The sequence below is a fragment of the Macaca fascicularis genome, chromosome 20 (assembly GCF_037993035.2).
Source record: "Macaca fascicularis isolate 582-1 chromosome 20, T2T-MFA8v1.1".
Taxonomy (NCBI): Eukaryota; Metazoa; Chordata; class Mammalia; order Primates; family Cercopithecidae; genus Macaca; species Macaca fascicularis.
The window spans coordinates 16,568,884-16,582,881 of NC_088394.1; the positions used below are offsets into that span (position 1 = coordinate 16,568,884).

Consider the following 13,998-nt stretch of genomic DNA (forward strand, 5'->3'; position numbering starts at 1 on the left):
ATGGCAAAGTACTTGACCTCCCCGAAACTCAGTTTTCCCATCTGTAAAATAGACATAATAGAACCTTTCTGCAGAATATAAGACTAAAGTTAAGTTTATAAAGCCCGTTGTGCAGAAAGCTGGCTAAGTAGCTGGTGCCCACAAATGTTACTTCCCTTTTCCTTGCCCTTCTCAACCACTTCTTGCCTGTATTTCTGCTTTTTCAGAAATCAGCTTGGAGCTGCTGGCAGTGGATAGCTTATAAAACAGACTGCTTTTTCTGGAATTATATTAATATTTTCTGTTATGGCAGGGCTTGGCAGACTCCAAAAACTGCCTATTTTTATAAGCGTACTTTCCTTAGAAGACAGCCTTGCCTGTTTGTTTATGGATTCTCTATGGCCGCTCCTGTGTAACAGCGGCCAAGTCAAGTGTTTGAGACCAATAAAGCATGTGGCCTGCAAAGCAGAAAAGAGTTACAGAAACAGTTTGTGGATCCCTGAATGCCTTACTTGCAGCCTGATCTTACAGGCTACATTGGATTTCTTTCTTGATGTCATGGACATTGGTTCCAGTTTTTCTTTGTCTTTTTGAAATTTAGCCTCGCTCTGTCACCCAGGCTGGAGTGCAGTGGCGCGACCTTGGCTTACCGCAACCTCTCCGCCTTCTGGGTGCAGGAGATTCTCTTGCCTCAGTCTCCCGAGTAGCTGGGATTACAGGCGTGCACCACCATGCCTGGATAATTTTTGTATTTTTAGTAGAGATGGGGTTTTGCTATGTTGGTCAGGCTGGTCTTGAACTCCTGGCCTCAAGCCATCCACCTGCCTTGGCCTCCCAAAGTGCTGGAATTATAGACGTGAACCACCACGCTCGGTTCCAGGTTTTCTTTAGCAGTAATTTATTCCAAATACTGCTAGTTATAAATATATATATGTGTGTATATTTCTGTCTTTATGTCTACATACACACCGCTTTTTAAAGTTAGTTAATTCATGATCATCGTTTCTGGTGGTGTGCAGGGAGGTGGTGTGCTCGACGCCCATGTGTCTGTTTTTGGTGTTTGCTTTTGCAGTAAGCATCATGCATGAGGATTGGTGCTGGAAGAACAAGAGCCTGGAGGTGGAAGTGCTGGAGGATGACGTGTCTGCAGTTGAGTTCAGGCAGACAGGCTACATGCTGAGATGTTCCCTGTCTCACGCCATCACTCTGGTATGTACGACTTACGGAGTCTCTTATTTGGAAAAACGCTCGCCTTGTGGATATCAAGAAAGACTAACATGCCAGGAATATTGTAAACGTAATCAAGTCAGATTTCCTTTTCTGCCTCTCTACTCGCCCACCTGTTAGGCAAGGCATAAGCAGGAAGCATTTATAATCTCTCAGTGGAAGGACCCCTGTATTTAGGAGACTTCCTTGTCCTGGCCACACATTAAATGTGACTGGTGATTCGGGGTGGCCTTTGGTATAGTACAGAGCACGCTGGCTTTATATTATTAGTAATAATAGGTTTGGGCAAATTCATTTACTTCATCTCAGCCTCAGTTTTCACCGAAAATTGAGATCTTAATACCTACTTCTCAGGGTTATGGCAGGGCTTAAGTGACCCTCTTAGGTATCAAAGTGTCCTTGGTGTACACTGCTCTTGTTTATTAAGATGCTGCCAAGTGAGTTTCTCTGATATATATATTTGTGTTTTTTTTTGAGATGGAGTCTCGCTCTGTTGCCCAGGCTGGAGTGCAGTGGCACATCTTGGCTCACTGAAACCTCTGCCTCCCGGGTTCAAGTGATTCTCCTGCCTCAGCCTCCTGAGTAGCTGGGACTACAGGTGCGTGCCACCATGCCCAGCTAATTTTTTTTTTTGTATTTCACCGTGTTGGCCAGGCTGGTCTTGAACTCTTGACCTTAGGGGATCCACCCGCCTTGGCCTCCCAGAGTGCTGGGATTACAGGTGTGAGCCACTGTGCCCCACCTTCTCTGGTATATTTATTCCAGCGCAGAGGATGGAGCTGTAAACAGGATCTTAGTCTCTTGTTGACTGTTGTCTCTGTGGCCTGAAAGGCAGTGTGAAATGGGCTTCAGGAGCACCTATGTTGATCCCGTCATGAATTTTCTATAATGCTTTGATGTCGAGCAGTGGCAGATGTCATTGGCAGGTCTTAGTTTCTCTGTAGAGAAACTAGAAGAATTGAAACTGGTGTTTCATGTGCCAGCTTACTCCCCTAACTGCTTAATTACAAAAACTCGACGGGCTGATTTGTTATAGGAGATAAATATCCGGTTCATAATAAGTTTTAGATACTTAGGAAACATTTCCCTTCTAGCAGTGGAGTGAATTTCCAACTCCCTTGTAATAAGATCTTTTTTTCTTTTTTCTTTTTTTTTTTTGACACTTCCTTAACCTTTTCTTTATCTCCTCCCAGTCTCCCCTCAGTTGCCAGGCCCCAGCCACAGTGGTCCTCTCCAGTCCCACACCAAGCTCACTGCCTCCTCGGGGCCTTTGCACACACTCTCCCCTCTGCCTGGAATGCTGTGTCTTCTCCAGAAACACGTGTCATTGGTTTTTCCTCCTCATTCAGGCTGTAGGCCTAGTGTTCAGAAGAGATGTGCCCTGAGGACCAGCGTGCTAAAGACCCCTAGGCAGGGATTGTTCTTCTGCTTTCCTGTTTATTTTCACAGCTTCTTTACTGACCAGCTGAGATCACTAATTTATTTGTTGACGCATTGATTTTGTCTTCCTGTATTAGAACATAAGCCCCGTGAGAGCAGGAGCCATGGCCGTGCCTCCCAAGGCCCAGCCTTGTGTCTGTCACATAGCAGGCGCTCAATAAATATTAGTTGATTGAATGAAAAATAGCACACTTTCGTTGGAAGTTGTGGGAGGTGTTTAATTTTCCTGTGGCCCCCAACTGCTCTGATGATTAATGGGCAAAACAGATGACTGGTTTGGAAAGAGAAATATTATTAATCATCTTGGTGTCTCCATCTCTCCTAGTAAGTCATTGTATTGGCTTTGCTCCCTTAGGAATTTTATCAGGATGGAAATGGACGTGAGAATGTGGGGATTTATAACCTCTCCAAAGGAGTCAACCGATTCTGCCTGTCCAAGCCTGGTAAGTTTGTGCCATGGATTAGAAAAATGGAAAGGCACCAGAGGATGGTTTTGAAGGCAGTTTTTTCTATCTTGGTTGTGTTTGCATCAAGCTTTCAATTTCAGTGTGTTCAGCCTGCTCTTGTTTTTCTGTCTCTCTCGGGTTTGAGTTGGGTAGAGACCACTGGGCCCTTCACCTCCAAACATATACCGTTGGCCAATGACCTCTCTTTATAGTGCTGTTTTAAAATTTGCATCATTTCCCACTTTGCTTAAAATCTTTCAGTGGCTTCTGTCTCTTTTCTCGTTCTTTTTTTTTTTTTTTTCTTTTTCTTTTTTTTTTTTTTTGAGATGGAGTCTCGGTCTGTCACCCAGGCTGGAGTGCAGTGGCTCGATCTCAGCTCACTGCAGCCTCTGCCTCCTGGGTTCAAGTGATTCTCCTGCCTCAGTCTCTCAAGTAGCTGGGATTACAGGTGCCTGCTACCACGTCCAGCTAATTTTTGTATTTTTAGTAGAGATGGGTTTCACCACTTGTCCAGGCTGGTCTCAAACTCCTGACATCAAGTGATCCACCCACCTCGGCCTCCCAAAGTGCTGGGATTACAGGTGTGAGCCACTGTACCCAGCCTTCTCTCTCTTTTATAATGGCTTTTTTTGGAGACAGAATTTGCACATCATAAAACTCACCTATTTAAGATGTACAATAAAACGATTTGTAGTAAATTTACCAAGTTGCACAACTATGGCCAGAATCCAGTTTTAGACCTGTTCGTCACCCACAGTGTAAGATCCTCTGTGCCTGTTGACAGTTAATCCCTGTTTTTCAGCCATGGCCAGCCACTGATCTATTTTCTATCCCCATGGTTTGGCTTTTTTTGGACGTTTATCATACAATGCTGGTATTTTGTCTGGCTTCTTTTATTTAACATGTTTTTGAAGTTTATCTGTGTCATAGCACATATCAGTAGTTTGTACCATTACATTGCTGCGTAGTATTCTGGTGTGTGGTTATATCACATTTTGTATATCCATTTACCAGTTGGTGGATATTTGAGTAGTTTCCAGTTTGTCGCTGTTATGACTAATGTTACGGACATTCTTGTACAAGTCTTTGTGTCCATATGTTTTCATTTTTCTTGTTTCGATACCTAGGAATGGAATTGCTGCATTGTGTGATAAATTTATGTTTAATCTTTTAAGAAACTGTCAAATTGTTTTCCACAGAGGCTGTGTCATTTGATATTCCCACCAGCAATGCATGAGGATTCCTGTTTCTTCACCTCCTTCACCAGCGTTTGTTATTGTCTGTTTTATTATAGCCATCCTGGTGGATATGAAGTCGTGTCTCATTGTGTATTTACAAACCTTGAGCTAGATACAGAGTGCTGATTGGTGTATTTACAAACCCTGAGCTAGACACGGAGTGCTGATTGGTGCACATACAATCCTCTGACTAGATGTAGAAGTTCTCCAAGTCCCGATCCCGTTCAGGAGCCCAGCTGGTTTCACCCGGTGGATCCTGCACCTGGGCTGCAGGCGGAGCTGCCCGCCAGTCCCCAGCCACACCTGCACTCCTCAGCCCTTGCACTGTCCATGGGACCAGGCGCCACGGAGCAGTGGGCGGCGCAGACATGGCGGGCTGCAGGTCTTGAGCCCTGCCCCGCCCGGAGGCAGCTAAACCCAGCGAGAATTTGAGTACCGCACCTGGGCCAGCAGCTGCGTAAAGCCCCTCACTGCCCTGGGCCCTCGGCGCCGGCTGGCTGCTCCGTGTGCAGGGCCCGCAGAGCCCGTGCCGGTGCCGACGCCAGTCCCATGCCCACGCCCACGCCCGCCGGAACTCACACTGGCGCACCAGTGCGGCGCGCAGCCCCGGTTCCCACCCGCACCTTTCCCTCCACACCTCACCACAAGCAGAGGAAGGCGGCTTCCGCCTCAGCCAGCCCAGAGAGGGGCTCCCACAGTGCCCTTGCGGGCTGAAGGGCTGCTTAAGTGCCGCCAGAGTGGACGCTGAGGCCGAGGAGGCACCGAGAGTGAGGGCTGCTAGCACACTGTCACCTCTCAGTTTTGTTTTGCGTTTTCCTAATGAATAATTCAGTGGCTCCTTCTTTTGGTTCCCAAGATAAAATACAAACTCCTTAACCTGACCTTAGCTCTTGTGTAACCCAGCCCTGTCTGCCACTCTCTATTCCAGTCACTCTGTCCTTCCGGGTGTCAGTTCAGCTGCCTTTGGCTACATGTAACAAAATTCATACAGGAGTGCCATCAGCAAGTGGTAGTTTATTTGGCTCAATAAAGAAGTGTGGCAGTGTGTAGCTGCCAGCATGGGTTCAGCAGCTGGTAGATTTTAGGAGTGGTGTCTGTGATTCTTTAGGCCTTTACCTTGTATTTTCTGCCTTACATTTTCAAGACGGCTAGGGTTAGAAAGCTTATGTTTAAAGGAGAAAATCAAGGATGGGGCAGGCAAAGATTTCCTTGTGCCCCCTCCTCCAGTAAGCTATTTGTCTGTATTATTGGCCAGAACCATGTCACATGGTTACTTCTAGCTGCAAGAGAAGCTGGGACAGTTGGATGTGCTGCTCGAGGCTGAGCATGTTGCCACCCTCAACATAACCAGAGTTTGTTCTCAAGGCAGGAAGGATGCCTGTCGAGGAAACAATGGGCCAGCCTGTGAGGCAGATCCTGTGTTCTTTGTGGACGTGTCCTCCTGCCTGTCTTAGCTGGGGCCTTCTTACCCGTCAGTTCAGTATTGCTTCCCTGGGGGAGGATGGTCTCCAGGGCCACTTAGGCCTGCCTCCTATGTTCTTGCTGTCAGCACTCACTTCTGTCCCCTTCTTGCATGTGCCACAATTGATATGTTTGTGACTGTCAAATGCCCCCCTCTCTCTGTGGATGGTAAACTCCATGAAGACAGGGACTACTGCTCTGTCATCTCCCACTGTGTACCGGTACCTAGCACCATACCGAGCCAGGAGGAGGTACTCTTGATATTTGTTCAATGAAAGACCAAACAAAAGGAACAGAGAAACCTGATTTTTTTTTTTTTTTTTTTTTTTTTTTTGATGATAACTACTCTGGGGCTTGTTGAGTGCAATGAAAACAGCAGGGTGGTTTTAGCTAATTTCAGGTTTTTGTAGGAAGTGTGGCCAAAATATTGGTTAATAATGATTTGGGGAAAATACATTGTTATTCCTTGTATCTTCCTGAAATTGACTGTGTTCCTCTGGCAAGTGATGAAATGTACCCCGCTCGGAATGTCCTCCCACATAGACTCATGCTTTTCTGGGGCTTCCCTTACTCCTACCTCATTTTTAGGAATAGTTATAGGAAGAAATTGAGGCTGTGGTTATCTCTTGGATCCTTAATAGAATCTTTTAGGTAGAAAATTATCCTCAGTCCAATTTGCAGTAGAAATGTATTTTCTGTTCCTTCTGGTGTATGGGTCCGTTCACTTGGTCTGTGCAGATTTAACTACTGTGAGTTGTTACATTGTGGAAAATGAAAACCGTGTGCCTGTGATTGGGCCGTTGCATGGATCGGGTCATTGGTAAGAAGCCTTCATAGGCAGTGAAAACGATGCCTGCCCAGTATTTCTGATCCCATTATTGCAGATCTGCGATATGTTTGAGTTTTCACATGCAAAGAGCTGCCACTCGATTTCAGATGTCGAAATTGCTCAGTGTAATAGATGCCATTCTCTGAAAATTACTTTTGATTTCCTGTCTGTAGGTGTGTACAAAGTGACCCCTCGCTCCTGCCACCGGTTTGAGCAAGCGTTCTACACCTATGACACGTAAGCCTGGGAATTGAATGCTTTGTGGTGTTTGTGTACATTCCATGGAGGATTCTTCATTTACTTCAGAGAACAGAAGGAGTTTTTTAAGTTTTTTTCTGAAAGAGGCAAGGTTAGGCCTTCAACAGAATTTCTAGATAAGAATTTTAAGACACTTGGATTAGTTACTGAGGAACCAGAGATAGGATCCCTTTCCCAAGAATTCTGTAACCCCAGGACAGAGGACTGTGTTTTTGAAGTGGCTTAAATAGAAGCATTGTCAAATCTCCCAGCCCTCCCTGATGAGCATCTGTCAAACTCAAGTCTGCCATTTTTATATTTTTACAGACATGTGTGGGTTTCACTGGGAATTAGAAGTGTAAAATTTTGGAGTGGAGAATTAGTTTACTCATTAAAATACTTCTCTGGATCTCCAGAGTTATTTTACCCCAGCCTGAGAGCAATTTTCTGTTGTATATTTAGGGTGAGGAAGGATGTCCAAAAAGGGTATTGCTGATGATCTTCTGAGAATGAGTAGAGTCTAGTGTTTCCTCTCCTTTGATTTGTAGGTCTTCACCTAGTATCTTGACATTGACAGCCATTCGCCACCATGTCCTTGGAACTATCACCACCGACAAAATGATGGATGTCACTGTGACTATCAAGTAAGACGAGCGTTCTGCGGTGGGCTGAGAGTGGCAGGGGAGGGTGTGGATGAGGCCTAGGGAGTCTCTAATAGACTCTCTGGAAATTAGTTTTGATTTCTTATCTCTAGACATATATACAAATGGCCTTCCCTGTCTTATAGGACATTGCTGTCAATTCCCAGCATGCTTGATCCTTTCTTTTCTGATTCAGAAATTACCTGTGGGTGAGGAAGAGCGTTGCGACAGCTTGTTTCATTGTCTTCAGTTTCTGTTTGAACTCTTTGTACTTCTCGTCTTTGCTAAGGAAAAAAAATCTCTGCGGTTTGTGCGTTGTATTTCAAGTGTTTTAGCAAATTTGAAAAAAAATTGCCTATTTTTCTTTAGACTTTTGCTTGAAGGCTTGGGAAATAGAGATGGCACCTGGTATAAGAAGGGTCATGAGAGAGGAAGTATTTGAAAGGCAAGTCCCTCACCGAGGGTCACGTTCATGTGAGTGTCGCCTTTCAGGGAAATTTTTGCAGTGTGGTGAGGTACCTGTGACACCCCAATTTTCTTGAGAAATGAAAGAGTTTTGGCAACATGACCGTCTCTGTCAAGTAGAATGGGAATTGGAGTCACTGTCTCCCCAGCTGCCCCTGGTGGAAGTCGCCTTTCCAGCTGTGTTTCCATGTTTCTGTCCACCATCTGTTTATCCATCCATCATCTCTGCAGAGCACATGATGACTGAATAACTGAGAATCTTCGGTGGTTAGGCACTGGGCTTATGAGGCCACAGCCCCTACACTCATGGGATTGACGGTCTCCTCGGGGGAACAGTGGTCAGAGACGCACATGCAGAACTGTAAAATGACGGCTATGCTGAGTGCTTTGAGCTTGACCTTGGGGGCATGCAGGACAGGTAGGCTGCTGGGGGCCAGGCCGTGTTAAGGTCCTTCGTCTCTGTCCTATGATGCAATTGACGTGTTTTACGTAGAGGAATGACTTTTCTTCCTGAAAGGTCCCCCTATTGGCTGAGTGGAGAACAGACAGAAGAGGCCTGAGAGTGGGAGGTGGTGGAGGCAGGGAGAGGTGATGGGGGCCCCAGACTGGTGGCTGCAGAGGTGGAGAGCGACGGACTGGTCGGAAAGTTGTTGACAGACTGAGTTGATGAGACATGGCGCTAAAGTGACCGCTGGGTCAGGGCAGGAGAAATGTCAGGGCTAGCCCTGGTTTCGGGTGATGGGGAGCCAGGTTTTTAGCTGGGGGTGGGTTTGCTGAGGGTCTATTGTGTGCCCAGAAGGCGCCTGTTGCTGTCTTTTCCTGTCGTTTACTGTCTTCCTGCTTGGAAAGTATGAATTACTGATAGGACTAACAATCTACCGTCTTACCAGTAGTAACTCCATATTACCTCCTTTCAGCTTGATTACATTCATTTTTGTAACTTTACAAGGGTGTTTGTGTTGCTTGCTTGTGCTGGAGGTTGTATGGAATGCATCTTCCAGCTAGACAGACACTCGGAATCCCCCTGGGGATCTTGTATTTAGCAGACCCAAAACCTGACTGCTGACAGTTGCCCTCCACAGAGCCCCTCTGTGGTCTTTTCTGATTCAGAGATGGCAGCTCTCGCTTTCTCGTTGTTTCTTGATTCTTCTTTGCCTTGCACCCTAGGCCCAGCCAATTCCTCAACAAAGCCTTGGCTTTACAGTCAAAATACACCCGTCATCTAGTCCCTTCTTACCACGTGGCCCTCAGCCCTGGTCTGACCCCCTCTGGGGTTCACTGCAGCAGCTTCCCAGCTGGCCTTCCCTTCTTACCACGTGGCCCTCAGCCCTGATCTAACCCCCTCTGGGATCACTACAGCAGCTTCCCAGCTGGCCTTCCCTTCTTACCACGTGGCCCTCAGCCCTGGTCTGACCCCCTCTGGGATCACTACAGCAGCTTCCCAGCTGGCCTTCCCTTCTTACCACGTGGCCCTCAGCCCTGGTGTGACCCCCCTCTGAGATCACTGCAGCAGCTTCCCAGCTGGCCTTCCTGTTTCCGCCATTGCTTTGTGTGTTTCCTGTGAAGCAGCAAGCGATTTCTTTTATGGCAGAGATCATACCATTCCTCGACTGAAAACTCCAGTGGCTCCAGGTTGGCACCAAGCCTGTGAAGCCTCAGTCTGACACCTGCTGCCCCTTGGACCTCTCTGACGGATATGACTTTTCCGTGGGCCCCTGTGCCCCAGGCTGGGCTGGGCTTACCATTGCTGGAACATCTGAGTGAGCTTTCTCTCCAAGGTGTTTGCACTTGGCATCGCTTTGCCCGAGCTGCTGTTTACCCAGAGAGCTGCATGGCACGTTCTCTCCCTTCCTTCAGACCTTTGCTCAATGTCACCTTATCAGAAAGGTCTTGACTGTTCCTTTAATGTAAAACAGTGCTCCAGGCTCTCTGTCTTCCCACACTGCTTTATTTTTCTTTATTGCACTTTTCCTCTGGTACTATTTTTCTGTTTATTTTCTGCCCCTTCCCACTGAAATGTGGATTCCACAGAGGTAGGAAGTATGGTCTGTTTTGTCGATGCTGTATCCCTGGTGCTTAGTTCTCTATCAGAGCAGTTCTCAGTGAAGATAGAATGAAGGAACAGAAGATGGTGGCATGGAGAAAACTCCATGATGGAAACTGACAAGTTTATATCCAGTTGCCATAAAATCAACGATATTTCATTCCAGCCCAGATCTACCAGATACTGCCACCATCACTGCGAAGCTCAGTTGTTATTTTTTGTGAAACTACTAGTTTATTTAAAACTGAAGACTCTGCCACTGTGGTGTCATGATAAGGTGTCTAGTTTTTAAGTCGCAAGTCCATACTTGTAGAAAGGTCAAATTCCCACTGACGACAGAGATACGCAACTGTGTCCTCGGGGCCACCATTTCTTTCTTCCAGGTCTTCCATCGACAGTGAACCCGCCTTGGTCTTAGGCCCTCTGAAGTCTGTGCAGGAGCTGCGGAGGGAGCAGCAACTGGCTGAGATCGAGGCCCGCAGGCAGGAGAGGGAGAAGAACGGCAAAGAGGAAGGCGGAGAAAGAATGACCAAGCCTCCCGTGCAGGAGATGGTAGATGAGTTACAAGGCCCCTTCTTGTATGATTTCTCTTACTGGGCACGGTAAGCCGTCTTGTGCATTTCCCTACAGTGTCCTCTGTTCTAGGGGGACAGGACCCGCCAAACTGAAGTGTATTAATTATTTTAGGTCTGGAGAGAAAATCACCGTTACACCATCATCTAAAGAGCTGCTCTTTTATCCCCCTTCAATGGAAGCCATCGTCAGTGGAGGTAAATGTCAACTCAGCGAGTGAATGTCACACACACCTTTGCAATTGTTCCCTTGCCTGCATTTACAAGTATATGTGTGATGTTATAGTGGAACCATCTTTGTAAGCCACCTTACATCCTCTCTGGCACACAGATGTTACTGTTGGATAGAAGGATGGATGGAAGGATGGATGGATGGATGAATGGATGGATGATTTAGACAAATAAAAGTAACTTCTGCTGTTAGAATTGAGTTGATCTTTTTGGAAAAGGATTTGGTTCTCTTTGACGTTATCAGGTCGACACCAGAAGGCAGATGAAGTGCAAAGCCTCCATTGATGATCTTTGATGATCTTTGGCACAGCATGATAGGAGGGTCTTTTCTTGGGGAATGGATGACTGAAGTGATCACTTGTGGAGTATTTTGCCACTTATTTTTTTTTCTAGCACTATGGCTTCATTAAGCTGTGGGTATTACGTGGTTCGTGTTTGGAAGTGGAGTGTGTTGAAGAGTGTGACTTCTAGCAGGCAGGCTCTTTGGGGCAGTCTTTCTCAGTGGCTCCTCTGGAGGTTGAGTAGTACGGCCTCCTGTCTGCTGTAAAGGGTTCCCTCCTGATCTGTGGCCTCCTGTGAACCTAGGAAGAGTAGTAGTAAAAACCCGGCCTTCAACAGTTTTTGATTCTCTTGCTGAAGTCCTTTGCACTGAGAAAGGCCTTTCAGGGATGAAAAGAGGCTTGGGCTGTATCCAATTATTGAGCTCCCCGGGGTATTAAATAACCGCATTTGGAACTAACTTCTAATATCTGCTTTAGCTGCTTCTGTCATGGGAAGACCCCAACCAAGAGGCTCCTGTCTGTCCGCAGCCAAGCCGCATCCTTGTGTTTATTTCTTCCCCTCTTAGAAAGCTGCCCAGGGAAGCTGATCGAGATCCGTGGGAAGGCAGGCCTGTTTTTAGAAGGCCAGATCCACCCCGAGTTGGAAGGAGTTGAGATTGTCATCAGTGAAAAGGGGGCGAGTTCGCCCCTGATCACAGTCTTTACTGATGACAAAGGTGCCTACAGGTGAGCCTGGGATAGAGACACATTTGCCTGGGATCAGCGTGGGAGTCCTCTGAAGAAACTGGGACCCACATTTCCTTGGGCTTGGTGAGGCTTCCTGTAGGGTGTGAACAAAGCCGTTGAGCATTCTGCTTTCTCTTCTTCAGTGTTGGCCCCCTGCACAGTGACCTGGAGTACACGGTGACCTCACAGAAGGAGGGCTACGTTCTGACTGCGGTGGAAGGAACCGTTGGAGACTTCAAGGCCTATGCCCTGGCAGGTGTAAGCTTTGAGGTAACTCACACTGTATTTTCAAAAGACAGTTGTATTGGGGTGTAATTAACATATAATAAAGCGCACAAAAAGGGTACAGTGTGGTAGTCTCAACCTGTGAATACACCCATGAAAACACCTCCACAGTCAAAATAGTGAGCACATCCGTGACCCTCAGGGTTTCCTCCTGCCCCTTGGTAATCCCTCCCTCCCACCCTTCCACTGAGCTGAAGATCTGCTTTTCATTACCATTGGTTAGTTTGCATTTTCGAGTTTTTATAGGTTGGTGCAAAAGTGATTGCGGTTTGTGCCCTCGAGAGTAATGGCAGAAACCGCAATCACTTTTGCACCAACCTACATATAAATGGAATCAGACGAGATATACTGTTTTTGTTTTTGTTTTTGTTTTTTTTTTTGGCCTGGCTTCTTTCACGCAGCATAATTTGGAGAGCTGTTGACTTCAGCATGCTAGTGTACCTTCTGGGAAGTAGTTGAAGCTCTTATCCATAACTGTTCCATATTGAAGGACACAGAACGTTCTTACTGAGGTGTTTGCCGCCTAGCTGCCTTCCGCCGGTCCTTCCTGGGAAGAAGTGTGCTGTGATTGCACAGAGTGGGTCTGGAGATCGTTGAGAATGAATATTTATAAACTATAGGCCAAAGGAAAAGAGTGACAGATTACATCGCATAAAAATGTAAAATTCTATATTGCTGAATACATTTGGAACCAAACTGAAATATACTCAAACTCGGAAGAAATGTTTGCATCATAAATAATATCCCCATTTTACAAGGAGCTCTTAAAATTGGTAAGAAAAAGACAACCCGCTAGAAAAAAAATGAACAAAGATTATGAAAAAAATTCATGGAAGTAACGCAGGTGACTAATAAATAGGGAAACACGAAGCCTCCGTCGTTACTGATGAAATGTGCTAAGGAAACTACAGTCGAAACACTGTTTTGGGGGGATTAGATTTGCCATAATTAAGACAATCTCTATTTTTTGGTAAGCATGGGTTTTCCCAAGCCTAAATAATTTATGGGACAGTAAGTGGTTATAGCCACTTTGGAATGCAATTTGATAGTATCTTTCTGAATTTAAAGTGCATGTATCCAATAATTCTGCTTTTAGGAATTGATTGTTCAGGAAAAAAAAAAAAAAACAAAAAAAAACCTAGGTGCATAAAGATATATATTTGGGGATATTCCGATTGTCTCTTGTGTACCAAAAAAAATAGGTGCTGTGGTTTGTCAACCCCTGCCTTAGAATGCTACGTAGTAGTTAAGAAACAGGCAGATTTCTATCGGCTGGCAGAAGAGAACCAGGATAAATTGTTGAGGAAGAGAGCAAGTTGCAGAACTGTACATGTAACATGCCATTTTTATTTCACCTCCTCCACCCACTCAATGAACTTGCCAGTCTGTGAACAGTACTACATAATGTTTATAAAATTTATGTGGGTATAGAAAGAGTTCTGGGCTGGGCATGGTGGCTCATGCCTGTAATGCCAGCACTTTGGGAGACCTAGGCAGGTGGATTGCTTGAGCCCAGTAGTTTGAGATCAGCCTGGGCAACATGGCAAGACCCGTCTCTATAAAAAAAATGCAGAAATTTAGCTGGACATGGTGGTGTGTGCCTATAGTCCCATCTCCTCAGGAAGTTAAAGCTGGAGGATTGCTTGAGCTTGGGAGGTGAAGGTTGTAGTGAGCTCAGATTGTGCCACTGCTCTCTGGCCGGGGTGACAGAGCAAGACCCTGTCTCAAAAAAAGAAAAGAAAAAAAAAAGTTCTAGAAGGCTACACACCAAACTTATAAAACTTATGTTATTTACCTGTGGGGAGGAAGATTAGGTCCCCTGTCTTCCTTTAAGTAACAATAAAAGAAAAAATACCTTAAAAGAATGACCTCTTGACTTGTGGAATTGTTATCTTC

General features: G+C 45.9%; 1 protein-coding gene across 2 annotated transcripts in view; it reads left to right on the forward strand.

Moving 5' to 3' along the window:
• LOC102134040 (BOS complex subunit NOMO1) overlaps positions 1 to 13,998 on the forward strand; it is a 63,609-nt gene that overhangs the window by 32,079 nt on the left and 17,532 nt on the right. For both annotated transcript variants that reach the window (XM_005591341.4, XM_005591342.4), the window contains exons 15-22: positions 1,052 to 1,188; positions 3,002 to 3,089; positions 6,794 to 6,857; positions 7,406 to 7,501; positions 10,391 to 10,609; positions 10,695 to 10,777; positions 11,658 to 11,817; positions 11,961 to 12,087. In XM_005591341.4, the coding sequence (XP_005591398.3) occupies positions 1,052 to 1,188; positions 3,002 to 3,089; positions 6,794 to 6,857; positions 7,406 to 7,501; positions 10,391 to 10,609; positions 10,695 to 10,777; positions 11,658 to 11,817; positions 11,961 to 12,087 (974 nt within the window). The remainder of the gene's footprint in view (positions 1 to 1,051; positions 1,189 to 3,001; positions 3,090 to 6,793; positions 6,858 to 7,405; positions 7,502 to 10,390; positions 10,610 to 10,694; positions 10,778 to 11,657; positions 11,818 to 11,960; positions 12,088 to 13,998) is intronic.